General features: G+C 48.4%; 2 protein-coding genes across 4 annotated transcripts; one reads left to right on the plus strand and one right to left on the minus strand.

Annotated features, from left to right (window-relative positions):
- Window positions 1–2,343: 2,343 nt before the first annotated feature.
- On the plus strand, window positions 2,344–19,501 carry Armc7 (armadillo repeat containing 7). Of its 3 annotated transcripts, none has more exons than XM_036197596.1 (3): window positions 2,344–2,736; window positions 2,810–2,971; window positions 17,893–19,501. In XM_036197596.1, exons 1-3 carry the CDS (start codon window positions 2,646–2,648, stop codon window positions 18,252–18,254), a joined length of 615 nt encoding a protein of 204 aa, XP_036053489.1. In that variant the 5' UTR covers window positions 2,344–2,645; the 3' UTR covers window positions 18,255–19,501. The 3 variants fall into 3 exon arrangements, with proteins under 3 accessions (XP_036053489.1, XP_036053490.1, XP_036053491.1); XM_036197597.1 differs by having other exon boundaries at window positions 2,828–2,971; XM_036197598.1 differs by having other exon boundaries at window positions 2,828–2,907; window positions 17,893–18,033.
- Window positions 19,502–19,699: 198 nt separating this feature from the next.
- Nt5c (5', 3'-nucleotidase, cytosolic) lies at window positions 19,700–21,164 on the minus strand. The gene is made up of 5 exons (XM_036196875.1): window positions 20,903–21,164; window positions 20,572–20,672; window positions 20,441–20,501; window positions 20,158–20,272; window positions 19,700–20,048 (listed from the first exon to the last, which is right to left on the minus strand). Exons 1-5 carry the CDS (start codon window positions 21,089–21,091, stop codon window positions 19,903–19,905), a joined length of 612 nt encoding a protein of 203 aa, XP_036052768.1. The 5' UTR covers window positions 21,092–21,164; the 3' UTR covers window positions 19,700–19,902.
- Window positions 21,165–21,978: the final 814 nt, after the last annotated feature.

The following is a 21,978-nucleotide window of genomic DNA, read 5'->3' on the forward strand; positions in this document are numbered from 1 at the left end:
TGGCTGAGTAGGTAAAGGCACCTGCTGCCAAGCCTGACAACTTGAGGTTGACCACTGGGACTCACATGGTGGGAGGAGGGACCCCACTACCACAAGTTGTCCCCTGGCCTCCACATGTGCCCGTGGTACATGCACACACACAAATTCACACACAAATAAATGTAATTTTTTTTTAAAGTTTGGTCTGCGTAAGATAATGTCACCTTCAGATTAAAAAGTCTGCCTCTGTGTCTAACCCCCACTGCTTTCCTGATCCCAGCTTGGTCCTGAGCTTAGCCACCAGGGATAGTTTGTGCTCTGAAGGGAAAATGCCAAGACCTTTTTTCCCACCCTAATGGAAAACAGAGTTGGGCTGGCTAATGGTTCTCTTCCAGGAAACATTTAAGTGAAATGGTATCGGCGAACCTCCAGCTAGGAAATTTTCATCTCACTTGCCCGTTGGTAATAATGGCATTAATCTATGGGGAACAAGGTAGGAATGTAGCTTAAAATGGAATGTGTACCAAGCCCTGGGTTCAATCCCCAGCCTCAAACAAGCCTAGAAGTGTTGTGATCCCAACACTCAGGAGGCAGAAGCAGGAGAATGAGAGGTTCAAGATATTCTTGGCTACATAGTAAGTTCAAAAGAAAAAAATCTCTGGGCAAAATTCCTTTAATAATTATTTATTGAGCATCTACTGTGTTCCAGGGCTTGGGCAGAGAGAGTAAGTCATGTCATTCTGCCCTTGGCACAAAACCAAAGACAGGCTTCTTTCCCAAAGGAAGGACTGTGGTGGTATTTTGTTTGTGCTCTAACAAATAAAACTTGCCTGGAGATCAGAGTGTGGAATTAGCTACTACAGAAGTGGTGGTACACACCTTTAATCCCAGCACTTGGGAAGAGGGAACAGGAAGTGATGTGGCTGGGCAGAGAGAGGAAGTGATGGGGGGGGGTGGAGACTGGAGCAAAGCCCCCTTTCAGTGGGAGGATTCGGTAGAGATAAGAAGTGGCTGTGGCTGGCTCCTTTCTTTGTCTCTCTAATCTTTCAGCATTTACCCCCATATCTGACTCCAAGTTTTTATTATTAAGGCCAGTTAGGATTTGTGCTACAAAGGACACTAAAAATGAAAGAGACTAAATGGTCTTTGAGATTCCAGAACCCACACTTTGCTGATCCCCTCAAAATCTTCTAGGGATGGTCTGAGGCAGTTCCTGGCCACAAAAGGGTGGAGCTTGCTTCCATATTGTCCCCAAGTCCTAGGTTCCTAGTCCCCAGGTCTTTGATGCTCTTTCTAGTCAAAGGCCAAAAAGACCCCTGGCCATCTTGAGCTGAGATGTACTTTCCTAAGCTAGACAGGTTCATCAACAAAACGAAAGGGCCCCGAGTTCTCATGGAGCAGCCTCGGTACTTAAGCACACATACTAAGATCAAAACTCTTGTCCTGGGCTGGAGATATGGCTCAGTGGTTAAGAGCACTGACTGCTATTCAGAGGACCTGAGTTCTATTCCCAGCACCCACATGGTAGCTCACAGCTGTCTATGACTCCAGTTTCATACCAAAAAACCACCAATGCACATAAAATAGAAATTAATTAATTAAAAACACGGGGTTGGGGATTTAGCTCAGTGGTAGAGCGCTAGCTTAGCAAGTGAAAGGCCCTGGGTTCGGTCATCAGCTCAAAAAAAAAAAAAAAAAAAAAAGAGAAGAAAAACAAAACAAAACAAACACCCTCTCGTCCCAGGTTGGCACTGGGCAGGGATTAACCACAGACTTGAATCCCAGAAGTCGGGGCCAGGGAAAGGAAAAGTACATAAGCCCTTCTGCTCTAATTCAGGCCCCTGGTTCCAAACACAACTAAGTACATGACCCTTGGCCCTTGCCCTAAAAAAACTCACTGCCTGCATCCTCCACCTCCAAGGAGACAGCATGGCAAAGCTGCCTCCCTCCCTGACGCTCCTTGGGACCCTTAGATCTTGTTTTGGGTTTGGGAGGTGTTTTGTTTTGCAGGCACGGTCTTGCCATGCAGCCCCGGCTTGCCCTGAACTCTGGCTGTTCTCAAACTCATAGAGGTCCTCCTGCCTCTTCCTCGAGTGCTGGGATTCAAGTACCACCATGCCAAGATGACCATAAGGTCCACCTATCTGTCAGTTCCATCCGTCTTCCCTTCTCTCCCTTTCTCCTCTTTCCTGTCTCCTCCCCCTCCCCGCCCACCATCCCCGCAGCTGCGCAGCAGACGCCCAAAGCCACGAACTCGAGAAATCGCGCGGGAAGTCCAGGGGGCGCTCAGTAGCCACGCCCAATTCTGTCCTGGTCCTGCCCCTTCCGCTCCCTGGGGCGGGGCTAGAGCGATTTCCGCCCTGAGCCCGGAGGCGGTGTGGAGAGCGCGTTGATGGGTGTGCCTCTGGTTCCAACTCGCTCAAGCTTTTTGTCACCCGGCTTAAATTCGGTTTTCAAACCGGCTCAGACAGGATCCTAAGATCTCTACTCATCCCCATATCCCATCTCCAGCTGCCAATCACTGCACACTCGGAACCCAGGACCGGACCGAGTTTGCCTGCCGCTGGGTCGCCCCCGGGACAGGTCAGGGTGCAGGCGAGGGTTTCGCGCGGCCTTGTGGCCTCTTCCTTCCCACCCGTCCTCCCGGCTCCTTCGTCGCTCCAGCCATGGCACAGAAACCCAAGATAGACCCCCACGTCGGGCGGCTAGGGTACCTGCAGGCGCTGGTCACTGAGTTCCAGGAGACCGAGAGCCAAGGTGAGAGGTGTAGGGTGGGCACGAGGGACCGGGAAGGGCCCCGACGGCAGCAGCCGCAACGGCCCGACCCCAGTACCGCTTCCCATTGCAGACGCCAAGGAGCAAGTCCTCGCCAACCTTGCCAACTTCGCCTATGACCCGGGCAACTACCAGTATCTGCGGCAGCTGCAAGTCCTAGACTTATTCCTCGACTCGCTGTCAGAAGAGAATGAAACTCTAGTGAAGTTTGCTATTGGTAAGGGTTAGGCCGGCCCCCAGATACGGACTAGAGCGACATCAGAGATTTAGAAGTGAGTCCATAAGCCAGGCGTGATGGCACTCGCCTGTAAACCCAGCATTCGGAGAGGCTGAGGCAGGAGGATTGCCGTGACTTGGAGGCCAGCCTGGAATACAGAGTAAGACACTGTCACCAAACAAACTAGTCTTTAGAAAAGAAATAAGCAAGGAAATGAGTTGAAACTGCTTTGAAAGAAGTTTGGAGCTTGCTCTTATATATCAAGAGACACAATGGTGACTTGAAATTTATAGCTTAGGAATCCTGGGGTTAGATGACCGTTTGAATTATTCATGATAGAATTTTTTTTTAATTGTGTGTGTGTGTGTGTGTGTGTGTGTGTGTGTCTGTGTGTGTGTCTGTGTGTGTCTGTGTTTGAATGAGTGTGGGTATGTGCACCACAATGTATGGATGAAAGTCAGAGGACAGTTTTTTCAGAAGGCAGTTCTCACTGAGTATGGTGGCATATGCCTTTTTTCTCAGAAGACAGAGGTGAGTGGATCTCTATGAGTTCAAAGCCAGCCTAGTCTACATATTGAGTTCTAGGTCACCTAGGGCTACATGGTAAGATGGCTGTCTCAAATAAATAGGTAAGATAGTCGTGGTTATCAGTCCTCTGCTTCCAGTTTGCTGAGGCAGGAGTCTTCTGTGTAGCAGAGCAGCAGCGTCCTCCAGCCGATCGATCCTCTTTTCTCAACCTCCCAGTCTCTCCTAATGGGATTACAGGTGCTCAACACTGCATCTGAATTTTTTTAGGTAGGTTCCTGGTATTGAACTCAAGTTGTCAGGTTTGAATGGCAAGCTCTTTTACCCACTTAGCTATCTCCTCTGCCCAATGATAGATTTTTTGGCTTTTTTAAAATTTTATTTTATTTTTTGGTTTTTCGACACAGGGCTTCTCTGTGTAGCTTTGGAGGCTGTCCTGGAATTCACTTTGTAGACCAGGCTGGCCTCGAACTCACAGAGTTCCTCTGCCTCCCGAGTGCTGGAATTACAGGTGTGCACCACCACCGCCCGGCTAGAGGGAATGTTTTTTAAGTGAAGAGGGGTATGGGATAGAATGAAGTTAGACTGGTTAACACGGGGGCTTTAGATCTGAGTCATGGGAAAAAGTTTAGAATTTAAGAACAAACAAAAATTCTTCCCAACACATATTTTTTGTTTGTTTTCAAGACAGGGTTTCTCTGTGTAACAGCCCTGGCTGCCCTGGAACTCACTTTGTTCCAGGACAAAGTTTTGTTCTAACTCACGAAGATCCGCCTGCCTCCTGAGGCTGGGACTAAAGGCATGCGTGCCACCATTGCCTGGTGAGCAACTTAGAAAATAATATTTCCAAAAAAAGAAAAAAAAAAAGATAATAACATTTCCAGGCTGGAGAGATGGCTCAGCAGTTAAGAGCACTGGCTGTTCTCCCAGAGGTCCTGAGTTCAATTCCCAGCAACCACATGGTGGCTCACAACCATCTGTAATGAGATCTGGTGCCCTCTTCTGGCCTGCAGACAGAACACTGTATGCATAATAAGTAAATCTTTAAAAAAAAAAAAAATAATAATAATAATAGCATTTCCCCATGCAATATGAAAGGAACCCTACAAACACTGGGAAAGAAACCCTTAGTGGGAATATCTTCAGGGCTGGGATGTGTTCAGTGACAGAGCACCTGTATAATGGTGTGTGTACCCACATGCCTGAGGCTCTGTGGGTCAATCCTCAGCATTGCAAAAGACGATTCCAAAATTGTTTACTATTTAATTATGCACATTTCTCTAACAATACTCTGAATAACTTTCTTTTTTATTTATGGGAGAGGGTAGGGCATGCACCAGGTCAAAGGACAATTTTGTGGATGCCGGGATTAAAGGTGAATCACCATCCCTGGCTTTCAGAGGACAGTTTGTAGAGCTAGCTCCTCTACCATGTGAGTCCTAGGGACGGAGCTCTGGTTGTGAAGCTTGGTAGCAGTGCTTTCCCACTGAGCCATCTTGCAAGCCTAAAAGGACATTTTTTGTTGGTGGTGGTTTGTGTAAACGAGGGTCCAGTTTGGGCCCTGTACATTTCGTCTGACTGTGTCCTTAGATCTCTTTCTCTCCCAAATAAGCTTCACTTTAGAACAGATTGAGGAAACTTGAAGAGGCTGGGTATAACTCAGTTAGTGGAGCGTGTGGTGGCCCGTGCTCCTGAGCCCAGCACTCAGGAGATGGAGACAGGTGAATGAGGAGCTCTGGTGCATCTCCAGCCCATAGCAAGTACAAGTGTGAGCCATTCAAGACTCTTCCTCAGCAAAGAAGAATTCCAAACAAAAATTCCCACATAGCCACACCCACTCTTTCCTATCTTAACTTCCTCCATTGTATGGTTTGTTTGCTATAATTAATGAGCTGGTATTGATACATCATCACTAGCCAAAGTCTTTATGTTAATCAAATATCCTTCATTTTTTCCTAATATCCGTTTCTGGCCCAAGATCCCACATGTCATCCATGACTTGATCATGTCTTACTTGGGGCGGGGGGTGGTGGTGTTTTCTGAGACAGGGTCTCACTGTGTAGCTCTGGCTGGCCTGGAACTCCCTATGTAGATCACCCTGCCTTTGCCTACCTGGTGCTGGGATTAAAGACTTGTGCCACCATGCCTAGCACGATGTTTTTCTTGTGTTTTCCTATGAAAGGAAGGTGCTGTTTCTACTATATCATGTTAGGAGCATTTAGTACCAGTGTGGCTAGCTGTCCTGGTGCTCACCTTCTGGCCTGGCTGAGGGGTGTTTGCCAGACATCTCTATTGTGGAGCCGCTCTCCTTTACCCTTTCCATGGTGCACTGTGGGAAGAGAGTTAGCACATGAATTATCTTCAGTCTCTTTTAAAATTCTTTTAATATCTTTCACATTTATTTAATGTGGATCTGTGTTTGTGTATGTGTCAGGATGGGAATGTGGAGGTCCAGGGACAACATGCAGGAGTCAGTTCTTCCTTCCATCAGGGGAGATGTAAACAATATCTGTGCCTTCTCTGTAGAGCACAGCAGCAACCAGAGTTAGAGCCCACCAAAGTACAGCTTGGGCAACCACTACTTACAGAATGGGGTGACCCCGTGGCAGCTGTGCCACCAAATAGACTTGCCCCAGCACAGGATGACTTTGCCATAGATGGAGTCCCTACCCACTCAGGAGCTTTCCACCATCTATAAACTATAGCACCTCCAAGGCCCCAGCAGTTAGGACACAGTCACAGCAACTGAGAGGTATAGGAGGGAGCCCCTAGAATCTTGAGTGAGGGCCTAATGGCTCCCCCTACCCCCTTCTGAGGGAGCATCAGTAGTCAGCAAGCACAGTGGAAATGTCTCCTGTAAATAGTCACAGTTGTCCTGATGAAATGACAGCTGTAGGTCATGGGCAACGCCATGTGCCTTTAATCTCAGCACTAGGAGGCAAAAAGAAAATGACAGCGTGCTTCGTATTTGGAGGGCAGTGATTACAATTCCTCAGAAGATGCTCTTTCCCTAATGCCGATTGTTGAATGGTCTACACCATGTCTACAGGGTGTCCCACCTTCCTGTATATCTCTTTCCTCTCAAGCGTACCATTTAGCTCAGGGCTTCTTAATCTTTTCCCACTCAGAAGCCCTATTTGCCTGAAAAAAAAAATTGGGGGCCGGGGGTACAGTTCAAGATATGGTTTCTCCATGTATCCCTGGCTGTCCTGGAACTCACTGTAGAGCAGGCTGACTTCAAACTCAGATCCGCCTGCCCCTGCCTCCTGAGTGCTGGGATTAAAGGCTTGCACCACCATCGCCTAGCTGTCTTGAGAAAATTTTTGCCTATATATACATTACATAAAACAAACATTACTGGGCGGTGGTGGCCCACGCCTTTAATCCCAGCCCTCGGGAGGCAGAGGCAGGCGGATCTCTGAGTTCGAGGCCAGCCTGGTCTCCAAAGCGAGTTCCAGGAAAGGTGCAAAGCTACACAGAGAAACCCTGTCTTGGGAAAAACAAAAACAAAAAAACATTACTATAACAAATAAATATAGCTCTGGCATTTTAAGGGGGGGTGGAAGCAAAAGAATCAAGAATTTAGGGTGATTTTCAGCTAAATAACTCTGAGGCCCTGTCCAAAGGGGGTGGAGGATCCTTGGTAAACATATAATTTACTATTTATTAAAGGAAACGTTTGCATACTAATAAGATGGATTTTTTTGTTTATTTTTCACATAATCAAACCTGGCTGAATGTTGATACTATGGGATGTAGAACATCCTCAGTGTTTGTCAGAGTTTTAATGGCTTTGATTTTATAAGGTCAGTGCTAAGAAGTCTGATTTGCAGAAATACATAGTAACAAATAGTAGATGTATGTTTAGGGCTGGGATTAAAGCTGTACATACCATACCCAACTGGCCAGCTGTATCAGGATTTCCACATTCAGTTATATAACCTCATGTGTGGTTATGACTTACAATGTAAGAAGGGGTGATTTAAGTCGGGCAGTGGTGGCACAAGCCTTAAATCCCAGCACTCCAGAGGCAATCAGATCTCTGAATTTGAGGCCAGCCTGGTCTACAAAGTGAGTTCCAGGACAGCATGAGCTACACAGAGAAACCCTGTCTTGGAAGAAAAAAGAAGCAGCAGTGATTTAGCTTGTCTGTCTGTCTCCTTCATTTCTTGTAATCTAGAAATTTGATCTAATAGCATAACAATCCAGTGACACTTTTTATCCCTGAATACATTGGTATTTAGAGACACCCAGCTCTTCTTGATGTTTGCAATCCACAGAACTGGCATACAGGTCCTCTGTCTCTTTTCACTGTGCGGGAGCTCCAGAGCACACACAAATTACAGTTGTGCTTACCCTCCACAAGCAACTGCTCCATTAAGTGTGGTGCTGAGGAAATTGTCCTAGCAGTCAGGACCCAGAAGAGGCCTGTGGAGCTGTAGGCACATTGGGGATGAACTCATGCAGGGGGATGGTGGCGCTCTAAGTGCTGCCTAGGGGTCTTCAGAGCACTCCTATGGAGCCTCTATAGTTTGGCTATGGCAGGAGCCCAATTGTCTAGATATTATTGGTTCAAGCCTATCTCTGTTCTTCTAGAAGATTGTTATACTAAATAGTCTGAAAATTGGCCGCAGACTGGGAGGAAGAAGGATCAGGAGTTCAAGGTCAACCTCAGCTACATAGTGAGTTTAAGGCGAACCTCAGTTTATAAGACTTTGTCTCAAAAGCCCGTACAAGCTTATGCATACCATTAGTCCCAGCACTCAGGAGGCAGAGGCCTGCTAGGGTCTACAGAGTGAGACTTCATCTTAAAAAACAAAAAACCCTACAAACAACCGTTGGTCTTTAGATGTGTTCCCAAATGCCTCCATGTGTACCTCTGCCTCACTATTGTTGCCTTCTGAATGGGGACAGTGGCCATGCTTCCTTCCACCTGGGAGGCATAGAGCTCCTCTAACAGAGACTGCTGACTCCAGAGAAAAGGACCCAATCGCAGAGCGGCCATTCCTCCAGGTTCAAACAGTGTCTTGCCCTGCTGGCTCCTCGGCCCCCAAGGGGCAGTGTTCTCAGCACAGGGCGCCTGAGAGCCTACTCAAGGACTGCCAGTGCCATCTCGTTTCCTTTTTCCCAAGCACTTAGGCCTAGCCAGCTTCACCTGGTCCAAGGCTCCAGTCTCGAGTGTGGCTCCAGCTCTCAGCCTTGAATCTCTGGGACGCTGTGCAGATTAGATTGCTCTTGTATTTATTGTATGCAACGGAAAAGGAGAGTCCCAGTGGGACCTAGAAGCAGTTTCAGTGACTGTCGTCATCCCCTTCCTTGGAAGGCCTCTGGCACTGGAGGGGGGCACTGCCAAGCACCTGCCACTGTCCACCTCGGAGCTTTAGTCTTTGTCCCTGATGCGAGCTTGAAGGAGGTGATCTCCCTGAGGAGCAAGATGGAAGGAGAGGGTTGGAGGCAGATCCAAAAGAGATTCTTTCGACGGGCGGTGGTGGCGCACGCCTTTAATCCCAGCACTCGGGAGGCAGAGGCAGGCGGATCTCTGTGAGTTCGAGGCCAGCCTGGGCTACAAAGTGAGTTCCAGGAAAGGCTCCAAAGCTACACAGAGAAACCCTGTCTCAGAAAAAACAAAAACAAAAAAGAGAGAGAGAGAGAGAGATTCTTTGAAAAGAAGGCAGCCCTGTGACATGGTGCAGAGGCCTCATGAAGGACTGGTTCTGCAATAGCCAGTCAAGAGATCAGGGTGTGGTGGTGCAAAGTAGGCAGATCTGAGGCCAGCCTGGTCTACAAAGTGAATTCCAGGACAGACAGACAGGGCTGTTACACAGTGAAACCCTGTCTTGAAAAACCAAAACCAAACCAAAACAACAAAAAAACCAGGCAAGAGACAAGCTGAGTGAGATTGCCCATGTCAATGTCTCCCAAACCAATGTCTGTTGTCAAGCAGCAGTGAGTTTGATATGAAGGAGCTGGGCTGGGGGTCAGACAGCTTGGATTCAGTTACCATCTCGTGTGATTTCCTTTGGTCACCTGTCAGGGGAAGTGTAAGTAGCTACTTGAGGGACTTAACTGGCCTTTTCAGGTCATTGCCTGCAACTATAGAATCCCCCAGGCCTCCGCCCGCAGACCTGAATCCAGATCACTTTAAAGCTGATATCTCTTCTTCCAGGTAGGGTAGGATGCTATCCCATCAGTGGAACCACATTTAAGGGGTGTTACTTTTGTTCATGTTGCATTTGTCTAACTCTGCGACGTTGTGTTACTGTGCCTGTCTAAAACACCTGATGGTCTAATAAAGAACTGGCCAATAGCAAAGCAGGAAAAGGGATAGTTGAGGCTAGCAGGCAGAGAGAACATATAGAAAGAGAAATCTAGGAGGAGCCAGAGAAGGAGGAGGACATCAGGGGCCAGCCACCCAGCTACACAACCAGCAACGGAGTAAGATTTACAGAAGAGAATGGGAAAAGCCCAGAGGCAAAAGGTAGATGGGATAATAATCTAAAGTAAAGAAAAACTGGCTAGAAACTAAATCAGGCTAAGGCTGGACATTCATAAGTAAGAATACGTCTCCATGTGTGACTTATTTGGGAGCAGGGTGGCGGGCCTGCTCTGTCCTTCCCGGGCGTTGTCGACTCTCACCCTGGAGATATGCTTATTGTTAGCAGCTAGGAGCTGCGGTGGGACCTTGTTCCCTTGGGACTCAGGCTGGTGGCCTGGGGGACCTCCACCCAGATAAATCTGTGTCCTTGGGAAGAATTTCAGGATGAGTTAGAGTGAGGCAAAGCTAGTAGAAGGAGATTTTCCGCCATGTAGGTCTAAGTGTGGGTGTTAGAGAGGTGGGTGCTTAAGAACAATAGTACACACCCAAGGCATGGGCACAGGTGAGATGATTTTATGGCTTTTGAAGTTACATTGTATAAAGGATCTCACAACCAGGTTCAAAGATTCAGTAAAGTTTAAGGGCCAGTTTAAAAATTCAGTGAAAAGGACCAGTGAGATGGCTCATTGGGAAGAGGCTTTTGTAGTCAAACCTTTCAGTCCCCAGGACCCACATTGTAGGAGAACACTGACTTCCCCAGCTGTCCCCTGACTTGGACACATGCCTTTCTGCCTCTCTGAGATCTGCTGGAGCGCCACTGGCTGCCATTATCCCACCAGCTGTGGTGGGGCTCTGAAGGACACAGTAGTCCCTTGCCACCATAGCCTGGTCTGGCTGGCATTTCCCGGGAAGGGTGAGGTGCTGTTTTCCTGTGCCCGGCAAGTGGGACTAAACCCAGGAAACCTCTCCTCAACAAGGCTGACTCCCACTAGTTGTGATAACTAGAGTTATCTAGTAACTGTAACTAGTATTACCCTAGTCTTCAAGGATTTGAGTTCAGTGTCCAGTGGAACCAGCGGGCAGAGCCCAAGCTGAACTCCAGGGCTTCATCTTCCCTTGTTTGTTGTCTACTACACTGTCTCCTCGGCCACAGTTAGGAGTTAGCTCTGGTGCAAAAGCATAGGTGGTCCCCAAAGGCCAGGGTCACATTTAATTACAGAGGAACAAACTAACAGCCACCAGGCAGTGGCTTTAGTCACACAAAAGCTGTCCATGGCTGGTGGTGGCAGCATACACCTTTAATCCAGCACTCAGGAGGCAGAGGCAGGGGGATCTGAGTTCGAGACCAGCCTGGTCTACAAGGTGAGATCCAGGACAGCCAGGGCTACACAGAGAAATTCTGTCTTGAAAGAAAAACAATAACAAAAAGGCCGGTGATTGCAACTGTGGATGAATTATGAGGAGCCAGATATAAAGCTAGATCTCTGTAAACACTCATTAATGAATGAAAGAGTTGAGTATGAGGCCGGGCAGTGGTGGCACACACCTTTAATCCCAGCACTTCGGAGGCCGGCCTCGTCTACAGAGCAAGATCCAGCATAGCCAGGCTACACAGAGAAGCCCTCAAAAAACAAAAAACAAAAAAAGGAAAGAAAAAAGAAAAAGAGAAAAACGAGTTGAGCTGAAGCCTTAGTTAAAAACATCCTGGGGGTTGGGGATTTAGCTCAGTGGTAGAGCGCTTGCCTAGCAAGAACAAGGCCCTGGGTTTGGTCCTCAGCTCTGGGAAAAAAACAAAAACAAAAAAACATCCTGTACATCTGTCTGTACCATCCCAGAAGCAACCAGGACATATAGAGCAATGAGAAAAGTATCTTGCTTCTATGAAAACTGATTGATTCTTAGGACACCACAGGGTTTTGGCAGTTTTGTTGCTAAAGCTAGAATCAAGAAATGGCCTCTAGCAGGGCTGTAATAGCACACACCTTTAATCCCAGCAATAGGGAGGCAGAGGCAGTCGGATCTCTGAGTTCGAGGCCAGCCTGGTCTACAAAGCAAGTTCCAGGAAAGGCGCAAAGTTACACAGAGAAACCCTGTCTCGAAAAACCAAAAAAGAAGAAAGAAATGGTCTCTAGCAGGGCTGTAATGGCACACACCTTTAATCCCAGCCCTCGGGAGGTGGAGGCAGGTGGATCTCTGTTAGTTAGAGACCAGCCTGATCAGAGTTGCAGGACTTGAAACCACACACATACACACACACAACCACACACACACACAACCACACACACACACAGTGATCTCTGAGAATTCAGGTTAAATTGTCTCCCTATATCTTGCAATACATAACGATGCCACCAGGTGGTAGTAGTGTTCAAAGGTTAAGTCTACAGCTGCTTTGGAAAGCAACAGTGGATTTCTCTTGATTTAATTAGATGTCTTTGGCATTTGAAAGAGTTGTCTTTTTCTTTTCAAGTAAAGTACAATCGGAGTATAATGGCATGCATGCACAGTCCCAGCTACTTGGGAGTCCTGGGCCGGAAGATCTCCTGACCCCTTTAGTTTGAGACCAAGCAGACTTGTTCTAGGCATAAGCAGTTGTATATATCTTATTTATACACACACAACTGGACAGCATGGTACAGAATTCAAGAGTGAGATCCCAACATGGTGGTACATGACTAATCCCATCACTAGGAGATAAAGGCAGGAAGATCTCTAGAAGTCCAATGTTAGCCTAGTCTACATGGAGACTTCCAGGCCCTCCAGAGCTATATAGGGATGCCTTGTCATGTGCATGCATATATACATCAAAGTGTACCACCTTTCCTTTCCTTTTTTTCCCCTCATTTGTTTGTTTGCTGTTTCTTCGTTTTTAGATAACGTCTTACTATGTAGTACTAGTGGGCCTGGAACATGCTATGTAGACTAGGCTAGCCTCAAACTCACAGAGATGCCAGCCTCTTCTCCCCAGGTGCTGGGGTTAAGGGTGTGTGTCACCAGGTCTGTCCCTACTTTCTGTGGTTGTTGCTACTGTACTGTACTAGGGTGTGGACTCCAAGGCCTCCTGTGTGCTTGCCAGGCACCTCACTCTGCTCCATAGTCTTTAGCCCCTTTGGTAATGCTTCCTACAGCTAGCTTTTAGTATATTCTCCAGAGATATTTTCTGGATTTATAAATTCATATGTAAGTATCCGTGTATAATTTTTGTTTATGCACGAAGTAGCCTTTATCTACGTATGTATGCTTGTGTTATTGTTTAAGACAGCGTCAAACTCAATAACCCAGGATAGCTTGCAATTCACTGTATAATCCAGGCTGTCCTTGAACTTGGGGCAACATCCTGCCTCAGCCTCCCAAGTACTGGAATTGTAAGTATGAGCCACCACACCCTACTTTAGATGTTTTTAAATATAGTTATATATCTTGATGTATATCCTTGACCTGCAATATCTTGCCAGTGTGATCAATATAATGAAAGAAAAAAAAAAAGCAGTGTCATACACCAAGAGTGGTTATACACACCTGTAATTCTAGCACTTGAGTGGTAGAGTCAAGAGGACGTGAGTTCAGGAACACCATTGGCTACGTTGTGAGACCCTATCTATTTAAAAGAAGGGAAGGAAGGAAGAAAAGAAAACTGATATCACATGGTACTGTCGGAGAAGCCTCGCCCCACTTCTGTCCTCATACCGATTCCTGTCGCCTACAGCCAGCCCGTTTCCGTGTTGTTCATGCCTAAGTTTCATGGATGTGAGCATATACATGCATGTATATTTTCCTTTCACTCACAGGTGCTGAAGTAAAGCCCTAGAACAGACTAGTCCCAAGTGAAGCTTTCTGTTTGTTTGTTTGTTTTTTTAACTCTATTGTACTATTATTGTGTGTGTGATGTGTAAGGGATGCACATACATGCCATTGTGTGCATGTGGGGGTCAGAGGACAACCTTATGGAATCAGTTTCTCTGCCACCTTTCTGTGGGTTCCTGTGGGTTCCTGCATCTCCTGACCTGGTCTTACATTTTTTGAGTGAAGGAAGGTCTTACTATGCTATCCAGGCTGCCCATGGGCTCCTGAGCTCAAGTGATCCTCCTTCCTCAGCTGCCCTAATAGCTAGGACCATGAGGGTTTGCCACCTCATCCTACCCCGAGGAAGATTTGACCACAGGCTAGGTCAGCCTTGTGCCCTGGTGTGGTCAGATCCTTTCCTTGAGGTAACATCTTGGACCTCGTCAAGGAGAGCTCACCCAGTCAGCAGGTGCCCAGAGCTCTTTTAATCCCCAGGACAGTCCTTTGAGAGCCCTTCCCAGCACCAGTGCCTGCTTTGCTTCTCCAAATCCAGCTCTCCATTTCAAGTTATGCTTGGGATTTCCTCTTCCGCCTCTCGGGTTTCTATAGTTACTGGTGTCCAGCAGAGTCTTTGCCTCCTGCCTCTAGCTGGGTTTTGGTTTTGGTTTGGGTTTGGGTTTTGGTTTTGGTGTGTTTTTTTCCCCCCTCTTTGTCTGTCCAAAGCAATTCTTCGGCCAGTCAGGGCTTGCTTTTCTCTCTTTCCTTTTGGTGGTGCTGAGAGTGAACCCAGGGACCTAGGCAAGCCCTCCACCACCAAGGCACACCACAGTCGGCTCCTTTTTGTTTTGTAACTATCTTGTAAATACACATGATGAATGTACAGTAAAATGCACGTAAGTGGCAGTTTAATTAATCCTTAAAGTATGTGCCCTTGCATGTAATGGCTTCTTCATCAAGATTTGGCTTGTTTCTCCCATGTGCCCCATGCAGGCTGCACAGCTCTGACCTCTGTCCCCATGCTTTTACTTGGTCTTGGTCTTTATATAAGTGAGATCATTTGAGATCCATCCTAAATCTGGTTTCTTTAAAAAAAAAAAAAAAAAAAAGTAAAAGATTTTAGGGAGGCATGATAGTACGGGACTTTAATGCCAGCATTTGGGAGGCAAGGGCAGATTAATCTCTGTGAGTTCAATGCCAGCTTGGTCTACATAGCAAGTTCCAGAACAGCCAGGGCTGTAATGCGAGACACACTCTCTCTCTCTCTCTCTCTCTCTCACACACACACACACACACACACACACACACACAAATTCTTTCTATGAGTGTGGAGGCCAGAGGTGAATCTTCCTCTGTGGCTCTCCACTGTGGTTTTTGGAGACAGTCTCTCACTGAATCTAAAGTTCACCAAACACACACACACACACACTCCCGTCTCTCCCCCCCCCCCAACTCCATAAAGAGGCTGTAGACCCACACAGTGATGTCTGACTTTTATGTGGATGGTAGGGATCAAACTCAGGGCCCATCTTGCATGGCAGGTACCATCTCCCCAATCCCAAAATTTATATTTTTTATTTTGTTTATTTTTAAGATTTAAAAAAGTTATTTCATGTATGTGTATGTATGTGGCGGGGTGGAGGTAGGGATAGGTGCATGTGGGCACAGGTGCCATTGGAGGCCAGAAGAGGACATCATGAACATCAGGTGGTAATGTGGAGCTGTAGTTAGAAGTGGTTGCCAGGCAGGGCGGTGGTGGCGCACGCCTTTAATCCCAGCACTTGGGAGGCAGAGGCAGGCGGATCTCTGTGAGTTCGAGGCCAGCCTGGGCTACAGAGTGAGTTCCAGGAAAGGCGTACAGCTACACAGAGAAACCCTGTCTCAAAAAAAAAGAAGAAGAAGAAGAAGAAGTGGTTGTGAACTGCTTTATGGGAGTGCTGGGAACTGAACCCAGGTCTTCAGCAAGAGTAGTATGTGATCTTAACTATTGAGCTTTCTCTCCAGTCTTTGTTTTTTTGTTACATTTTTATTTTCTGTTCGTTGGTGTTTTGCCTACATGTATGTCTATGTGAGGGTGTTGTATCCTGGGGTTACAGACAGTTGTGAGCTGACATGTATGCTGGGAATTGAACCTGGGTCCTCTGGAAGAGCAGTCAGTGCGTTTTGTTTTGTTGTTTGTTTGTTTGTTTGTTTGTTCTTGACACAGGGTTTCTCTGTGTAGCTTTGCTGCCTGTCCTGGAACTCACTCTGTAGCTCAGGCTGGCCTCGAACTCAGAGATCTGCCTGGCTCTGCCTCCCGAGTGCTGGCATTAAAGGTGTGTGCCACCACCACCCAGCTTGTTTTTATTCTTATATATGTGTCTGGGTATGGCTGCTATGTGTACACCATAGGTTCCTGTGGAGGTCAGAAGGTTTAGATTCCCTGGAGCTTGAGTTACAAGCAGTTGAGAGTTCCCGGTGTGGGTCCTGGGAACAGAAATTGGGTCCTCCAGAAGAGCAGGAAGTATTCTTAACCACTGAGCCATTTCTAGTTCCCTTGTTTTGCTTTTGACCCAAGGCCCCACTTTGAGCCTATCAGGGAAAAGCAGAATTTTATGTTGGTGTTTTATTGCAAACCTGTAACACAACATTCAGGAGGTTGGTGCAGGAAGATCACAAATTTGACCCTAACCTATGCTTCAGAGCAAGACTCTTTCTTAAAGAAAGAGTCCCCCCAAATTTTCTTGAAGATATTTTTTACAATGTATTTTAGTGTGTGTGTGTGTGCATGAACACAAAATGTAGATGTCCATAGAGGCTAGAAGAGGTTTAAGATCCTCTGAAGGATCTGGAGTTCGTGCAGCTGTGAGCTACCCAGTGAGGTAGGTAGCTGGGAACCAAACTCAGGTTCTCTGTAGGAACAATATACACTCTTAATGGTTGAGCCATTTCGCTAGCCTGGAGACATTATTATAAGTGCTATATGATTTTTCATTTAGTCAGCTTGCTGTAATTTACTGAATTTTTTTTAAAGATTTATTTATTTATTATATATACAGTGCTCTGTCTGTATGTATGCCTGCATGCCAAAAGAGGGCACCAGATCTTATTCTAGTGTTTGTGAGCCACCATGGGGTTGCTGGGAATTGAACTCAGGACCTCTGGAAGAATAGCCAGTGCTCTTAACTGCTGAGCCATCTCTCCAGCCCAATTTACTGAATTTATTGAATGGGTTTGCTACTTATATTTAGCTTGTCATAAATTTTTGTTTTGTTTGTTTTGTTTTGTTTTGTTTTTCAACAGGGTTTCTCTGTGTAGTCCTCTCTGTAGCTGTCCTTGAACTCAGAGTATTGGGGTTAAAGGCATGTGCTACCTCTGCCCAGCTCCACAGCCCTTCTTAGCTCTTCACAGCAGGCAGGCTCAGGGACAGATGGGGTCAGGGGCTCTGGTGGGTCACCTGGTACCGTCAGTGCCCCAGTCCAGTCTTCTTGTCTCAGAAGCTCTCAGCCCTTCTCCTGGGCCCTCGCCCTCTCCTCATCTTCAAGAGATGCTGCCGGCTAGGCAGAGGGGCCTAGAGCCCTGATGGCCGGAAGCTGAGTTAGTGAGAACAGGAAGCCAGCTTCCGGCACTGAGGAGCCAGAGCTAAGCAAAATGTTCCTCTACAAGAGGTAGCATCTGTCCCCAAGGCCAAAGATCATTAAGTTGAAAGGGCCTAACCTGAGATGGAACAAGGGACCTGTGCCCATGCAGGTTTGGGTCTTTCTGTCTGTTTGTATGTTTGTACATGGACTACGTGCATGCCTGGTATCCATAGAGACAAGAGGACATTGGAGCCCCAGGAATTGATGTCACAGGTCATTGTGAGCCACCATGTAGGTGCTGAGAAGTGCACACAGGTCCTCTGGAAGAACAATAAGCACTCTTAACCTCTGAGCCATCTCCCCAGCTCCGTCTTTTTCTTTTTTAAATAAGTGTGTTTATTTAGTTTATATACTGGCTGCAGTTGCCCCTCCCAGCCCCCCCCCTCCCCTGAGTCTTTTTTAATCCAGAGTCACTGGTCTCTCACTCTGGACTTTCCTACTCTCCAGAATTCTGTAACAGTGAGGCATGGTGCTGTCTACTTCACTTAGAGAGAATAGTGGCAGGCTGGACTCGTGAAGCCTTGAGAGGAGACTAGGGTGGGGTGACTGCAGTCCTTGTCCATGGACAAACTTTTCCCCAGGCATGGGCATTCCCCCGAGACTCACCAGCCAGAAAGAAGCTGGGAGGGGAAATGAGGACGCCAGGACCGCAGCACCCGCTCATCCTTGCCTTTCTGCAGGGGGCCTCTGTAACCTGTGCCCGGACAAGGCCAACAAGGAGCACATCCTGCAGGCCGGAGGCATCCCGCTCATCACCAACTGCCTGTCCAGTCCTAACGAGGAGACGGTGCTATCTGCTGTCACCACGCTCATGTACTTGAGTTCACCCAGCACCAGCCCCCATCCTGAGCTCACTTCCTTGCCCGTGGTCCAGTGCATGCTGCGCTTTTCTCTCTCAGCCAACACAAGGCTCCGGAACCTGGCCCAGATCTTCTTAGAAGACTTCTGCTCCCCAAGCCAGGTGGCTGAGGCTCGCAGCCAGCAGGCCCATTCAGCCCTGGGTATCCCACTGCCAAAGGCTGAGGCCCCACAGCAGCCCTGATCCAAGGAGACCCCAAGACCCTGCCACTTTCTGTCTGAGATTAGTCCTGTCCTAGGCATAGGTGGCACCTTGAGCCCATCCTGCCCAAGGGATGCCTGGTCAGCTGTAGCAAGGTGCAGTCTCTGAGCATGGCGGGTATTTGTGGCCAGGAAAAGCCGTAGGAATGAAGAGGCCAGACCTGAGGTGCTCAGAGAAAACCAAAGTTGATTTGGCTCTCAAGGACTGGCACTCCCAACAACTGCAGACGGTTGCCCTCTGGTGCCCCGTGCCCAGCTAACACCCTCACGTAAAAAGTCTTGCATAGGGTGTGCTCAGCAGCTGCTGGACCAGGACTTGTGAGAGTGGCCAGCAACATGAGTGTCCAGAGTAACATCGATGGCTAGAGATCGGTTGGCCTCATTAGCTGGGAAGGTGCTGTGGGGTAACTCCTAGCACTGAGGCCGGGCATTTGGGCACGGCAGACATTGACTTGGACAGCTCTGTAGCCCAGAAACAACTGTCCACACATCCTGCCCTGTTAGGCACTGTGTGAGAAATGCAAAGATGAAGTCTCTGCCCTCAGGTGTCACACCTGAAGGACTAGTGACCGGATGGCCGTCAGGCATTAGTTCAAGGCCCTCCAGGAGTTAAGAGCAGAATAAAGACAGGACCAGGGTTGGAGGTGCATACCTTGTCCCTTTGGAGAGGATCCTAGGACACAGACAGAAAGACAGTGACTTCAGCTCCCGTGACCAAGCTGTGGACCCCTCATGTACCAGCTGCCAACTGTGGCATCCCTGTCCCTTCAGAAAAGTTGCTCTGGCCCCTTCTGCCTGTGATCACATCTTCTGACACTGGAATGGGAGCCCTGGATATGAACCCTTCCTTCATGGCTATCCAGATCTGCCTCCCACCATTCTCCAGGAACCACCAGCCTCCAGCTTCAGCTGTCAACCCATTAGGACTCTGACTCAGATAGATCTTCAATAAAGGCACCTAGAAACTAGATGCTGGAGGAGCACGGTGGCTCAAACCTGTAACCCAGTCACTTGAGAAATGGGGGGTACTCGTGAGTTTGAGACTAGTGAGTTCCTGGCCGACTTGGGCTATGGAGTAAAAGCTGTGTTAGAGGAAGGAGATCTACAAGGGAGTGGAACTGGGACTGTCTGTACAGCCAATGGATGAGGGAAGGAAGAGGCCTTTCTATAAGAACCACAGTTCTCGGGCTGGAGAGATGGCTCAGTGGTTAAGAGCACTGACTGCTCTTCCTGGGGTCCTGAGTTCAATTCCCAGTCAACCACTTGTAATGAGATCTAGTGCCCTCTTCTGGCCTGCAGGGACACATGCAGGCAGAATACTGTATACATAATAAATAAGTCATTTAAAAAATTGTTTTCAAAAAAAAGGAACCACAGTTCTCTACCCCACCCCACCCCGGGGCACAGGCCCTTTCCTCTCTTTGAAGAGAAGGGTCTTCAAAGAACCAAAGCTTTGCTTTTGGTTTTTATTTTTGTTAAAAAATCTCCTGGTTTTCCCGTTGTATTTCTGTGCCAGCCCTGCTCCTCCTGGGTGCAGCCATCTTGACAAGGGCCAGATGGCAGTTTGTTCAAGTGGAGGTTACAGTGGTTCCGTGTGTGGAGAGGTTCCTGTTTACACACGTCAGGGTCCTTCACAGGCCAGCTCGCTTGCTGTCTAGGATGCCCCTCCAGTTGTCGCTCCAGGAAAGCAGCCGTCTCCTGGTGGGGGGCAGGACCAGGTGCCGATTGTGGCAGCAGGTGAACAAGATGTGCTCCCAGCTTGGGGTCTCCTCCAGGCCTGTGGCAGGAAAGGCACAGCCTGCGGTCTGTAATCTGGTTATATTTACTCCTCTCCCTAATCCCAACAGGCCAGATGCCTGGAGGTTGTCAAGATGAACTGGCCCAACCTTGAATGGTGTCTTTGTCATCAATGAGCAGGTCCCCCAGGACTACTGTCTTGTCCCTAGTCAGGATAATCCGCTCCACAAACTCAGGCCCCAGGTTCTGCTCTACCCAGCGATACTGTACAGGCGGGAAAAAAAGGCAGATCGACCAGTGAGTGGGCTTGCTAGGTTCTAAATGCAGTGGGACTAAGCCTGAAGTGTGGCACTCCTTCCCCCAACCCCCACTTTCTGTGGTTTATTTTTAAAAACCAATTTTGGAAAGCTAAATCTGCGCAGGCGCCGGCACCTTCTCTCCCACACAGTGGTCGTACTTCCGCAGTGGGCTGGTGCAGATGAAGACCTCGGTGCTGCAGAGAGAGGGCAGTTAGGCCTGGGGAGCGGGCTGACCTCCCGCCGCCCCCTCCCCATCCTCCTTACTCTTGCAAGTCGTTCATCTCTCGCAAAGCGTCCACAGCCCCAGGGACGGGCTCCAGGTTTAGGAAAAAGCCTGGAGCTTCATACACACTGGCCAGTTTCTCCTGAAAGAGACAGACCTCATCCCGCTCCTGTCTTACAGCAGGGGGAGCCCCAGAGAGGACCCACACTAAGCAGCCCGAGTCCACACGGGATAAAATGCTGGAGGTGGGAGAGCGCTCTCAAGCTTTCTAGTCAGAGGTGAACTGTGGATTCAGAAGCTGGGGTGGCTGGAGTAGAACCCAGATGGCCCTGCCCAGGGAGGGGAATCGAGGCTCTCCGTCCGGCCCCCTACCGCTAGGTCCGGCCGCAGGGCTCGGTACTGCTCGCTGGCGAGGAAACCTCGGCGCTGCTCCAGAGGCACGTGCGGGTCCCCGGGGAAGCGGCGGCGGAAGCCCTGCAGGAGGCCAGACTCGAAGTCAGCCAGCACGCCGTCCATGTCCACCAGCACGCGCACTGGCCGCCACCGCACCGCCATGGCCATGCAGGGTCTCGGCCGAGCAGAGCAGGGCAGAGGATGCCAGTCCCGGAAACAAGCTTCCGGGACGTGAGCAGGGGCGGGGTTCGACCCAGCTCATTTGCATAGTGTCCAGGGAGGTACCCAGGACCGCTTCCTTACTTGGCCGCCACTCCTGTGTGTAGTTTCAGTATCCTGCTCCCCAGACCTCTCTGAGATCCTTGCAGTACGGGACCTGCTCCACATGCTGCATGTGGACTGTCTCTCCCTTGTCCAGGTTGGAGAAAATTCCCAGATCATGAGGCTCCCAGTTCAAGAAAGGGCCCCTTAAAGACAACTATGGACATGAACAGGGGTCTCAGTGAGATGGAGTCATAAACCAGAGTTGGTTTGAAACAGTAGCGTTGATTTCAATCTGAGTCCACTGCTTTTTCTCTGCAGCCAAGGTCTCCAGTAGAAATAAAAACTTCCAATTCCTTCTAGAGAAAAACGTTAAAACGTTGACACACACGCCTGTTTTTGTATATTTCACAAAGTTCATGGCGACTCTCACTAACCTATAAATGCAGATGAGTGAGCCCTCTTGATGGCTGTTCTTCCCTATTTAAAGACTGCCCCCTCCCCATGAGTTTCTCCATGAATTGGAAAGCCAGCCTGGTAGATACAGCTAGTTCCCGGACAGTCAGCTACACAAAGCAACTGTCTCAAAAAACAAAAATTGCTTTAGAATTCTGTACATGCATACAATGTACCCTATTCACCTGGGACTTCCTCCAGCACCTCCTGGACCACCACCACCCCTTTTTACAACAGGGTTTTATGCACCCAGGTTTGCCCCAAATTCACTACATATCTGAGGCTAGTCCTGAACCCTGGATGCTCATGCCTCCACCTCTCAAGTGCTTGGAATAAAT

This window comes from Onychomys torridus, chromosome 8 (genome assembly GCF_903995425.1).
Source record: "Onychomys torridus chromosome 8, mOncTor1.1, whole genome shotgun sequence".
In the NCBI taxonomy this organism is placed as follows: Eukaryota; Metazoa; Chordata; class Mammalia; order Rodentia; family Cricetidae; genus Onychomys; species Onychomys torridus.

Bases quoted from the DNA above. Each gene is read 5' to 3' on its own strand.
- Armc7 (XM_036197596.1), top strand. From the start codon at position 2,646: ATGGCACAGAAACCCAAGATAGACCCCCACGTCGGGCGGCTAGGGTAC. The intron at 2,737-2,809 runs GTGAGAGGTGTA...GCCCGACCCCAG, and splicing joins CCAGGAGACCGAGAGCCAAG to TACCGCTTCCCATTGCAGAC. The intron at 2,972-17,892 runs GTAAGGGTTAGG...GCCTTTCTGCAG, and splicing joins TCTAGTGAAGTTTGCTATTG to GGGGCCTCTGTAACCTGTGC.
- Nt5c (XM_036196875.1), bottom strand. From the start codon at position 21,091: ATGGCCATGGCGGTGCGGTGGCGGCCAGTGCGCGTGCTGGTGGACATG. The intron at 20,502-20,571 runs GTAAGGAGGATG...CTCTCTCTGCAG, and splicing joins GAGATGAACGACTTGCAAGA to CACCGAGGTCTTCATCTGCA. The intron at 20,273-20,440 runs GTGCCGGCGCCT...CCGCCTGTACAG, and splicing joins ACCACTGTGTGGGAGAGAAG to TATCGCTGGGTAGAGCAGAA.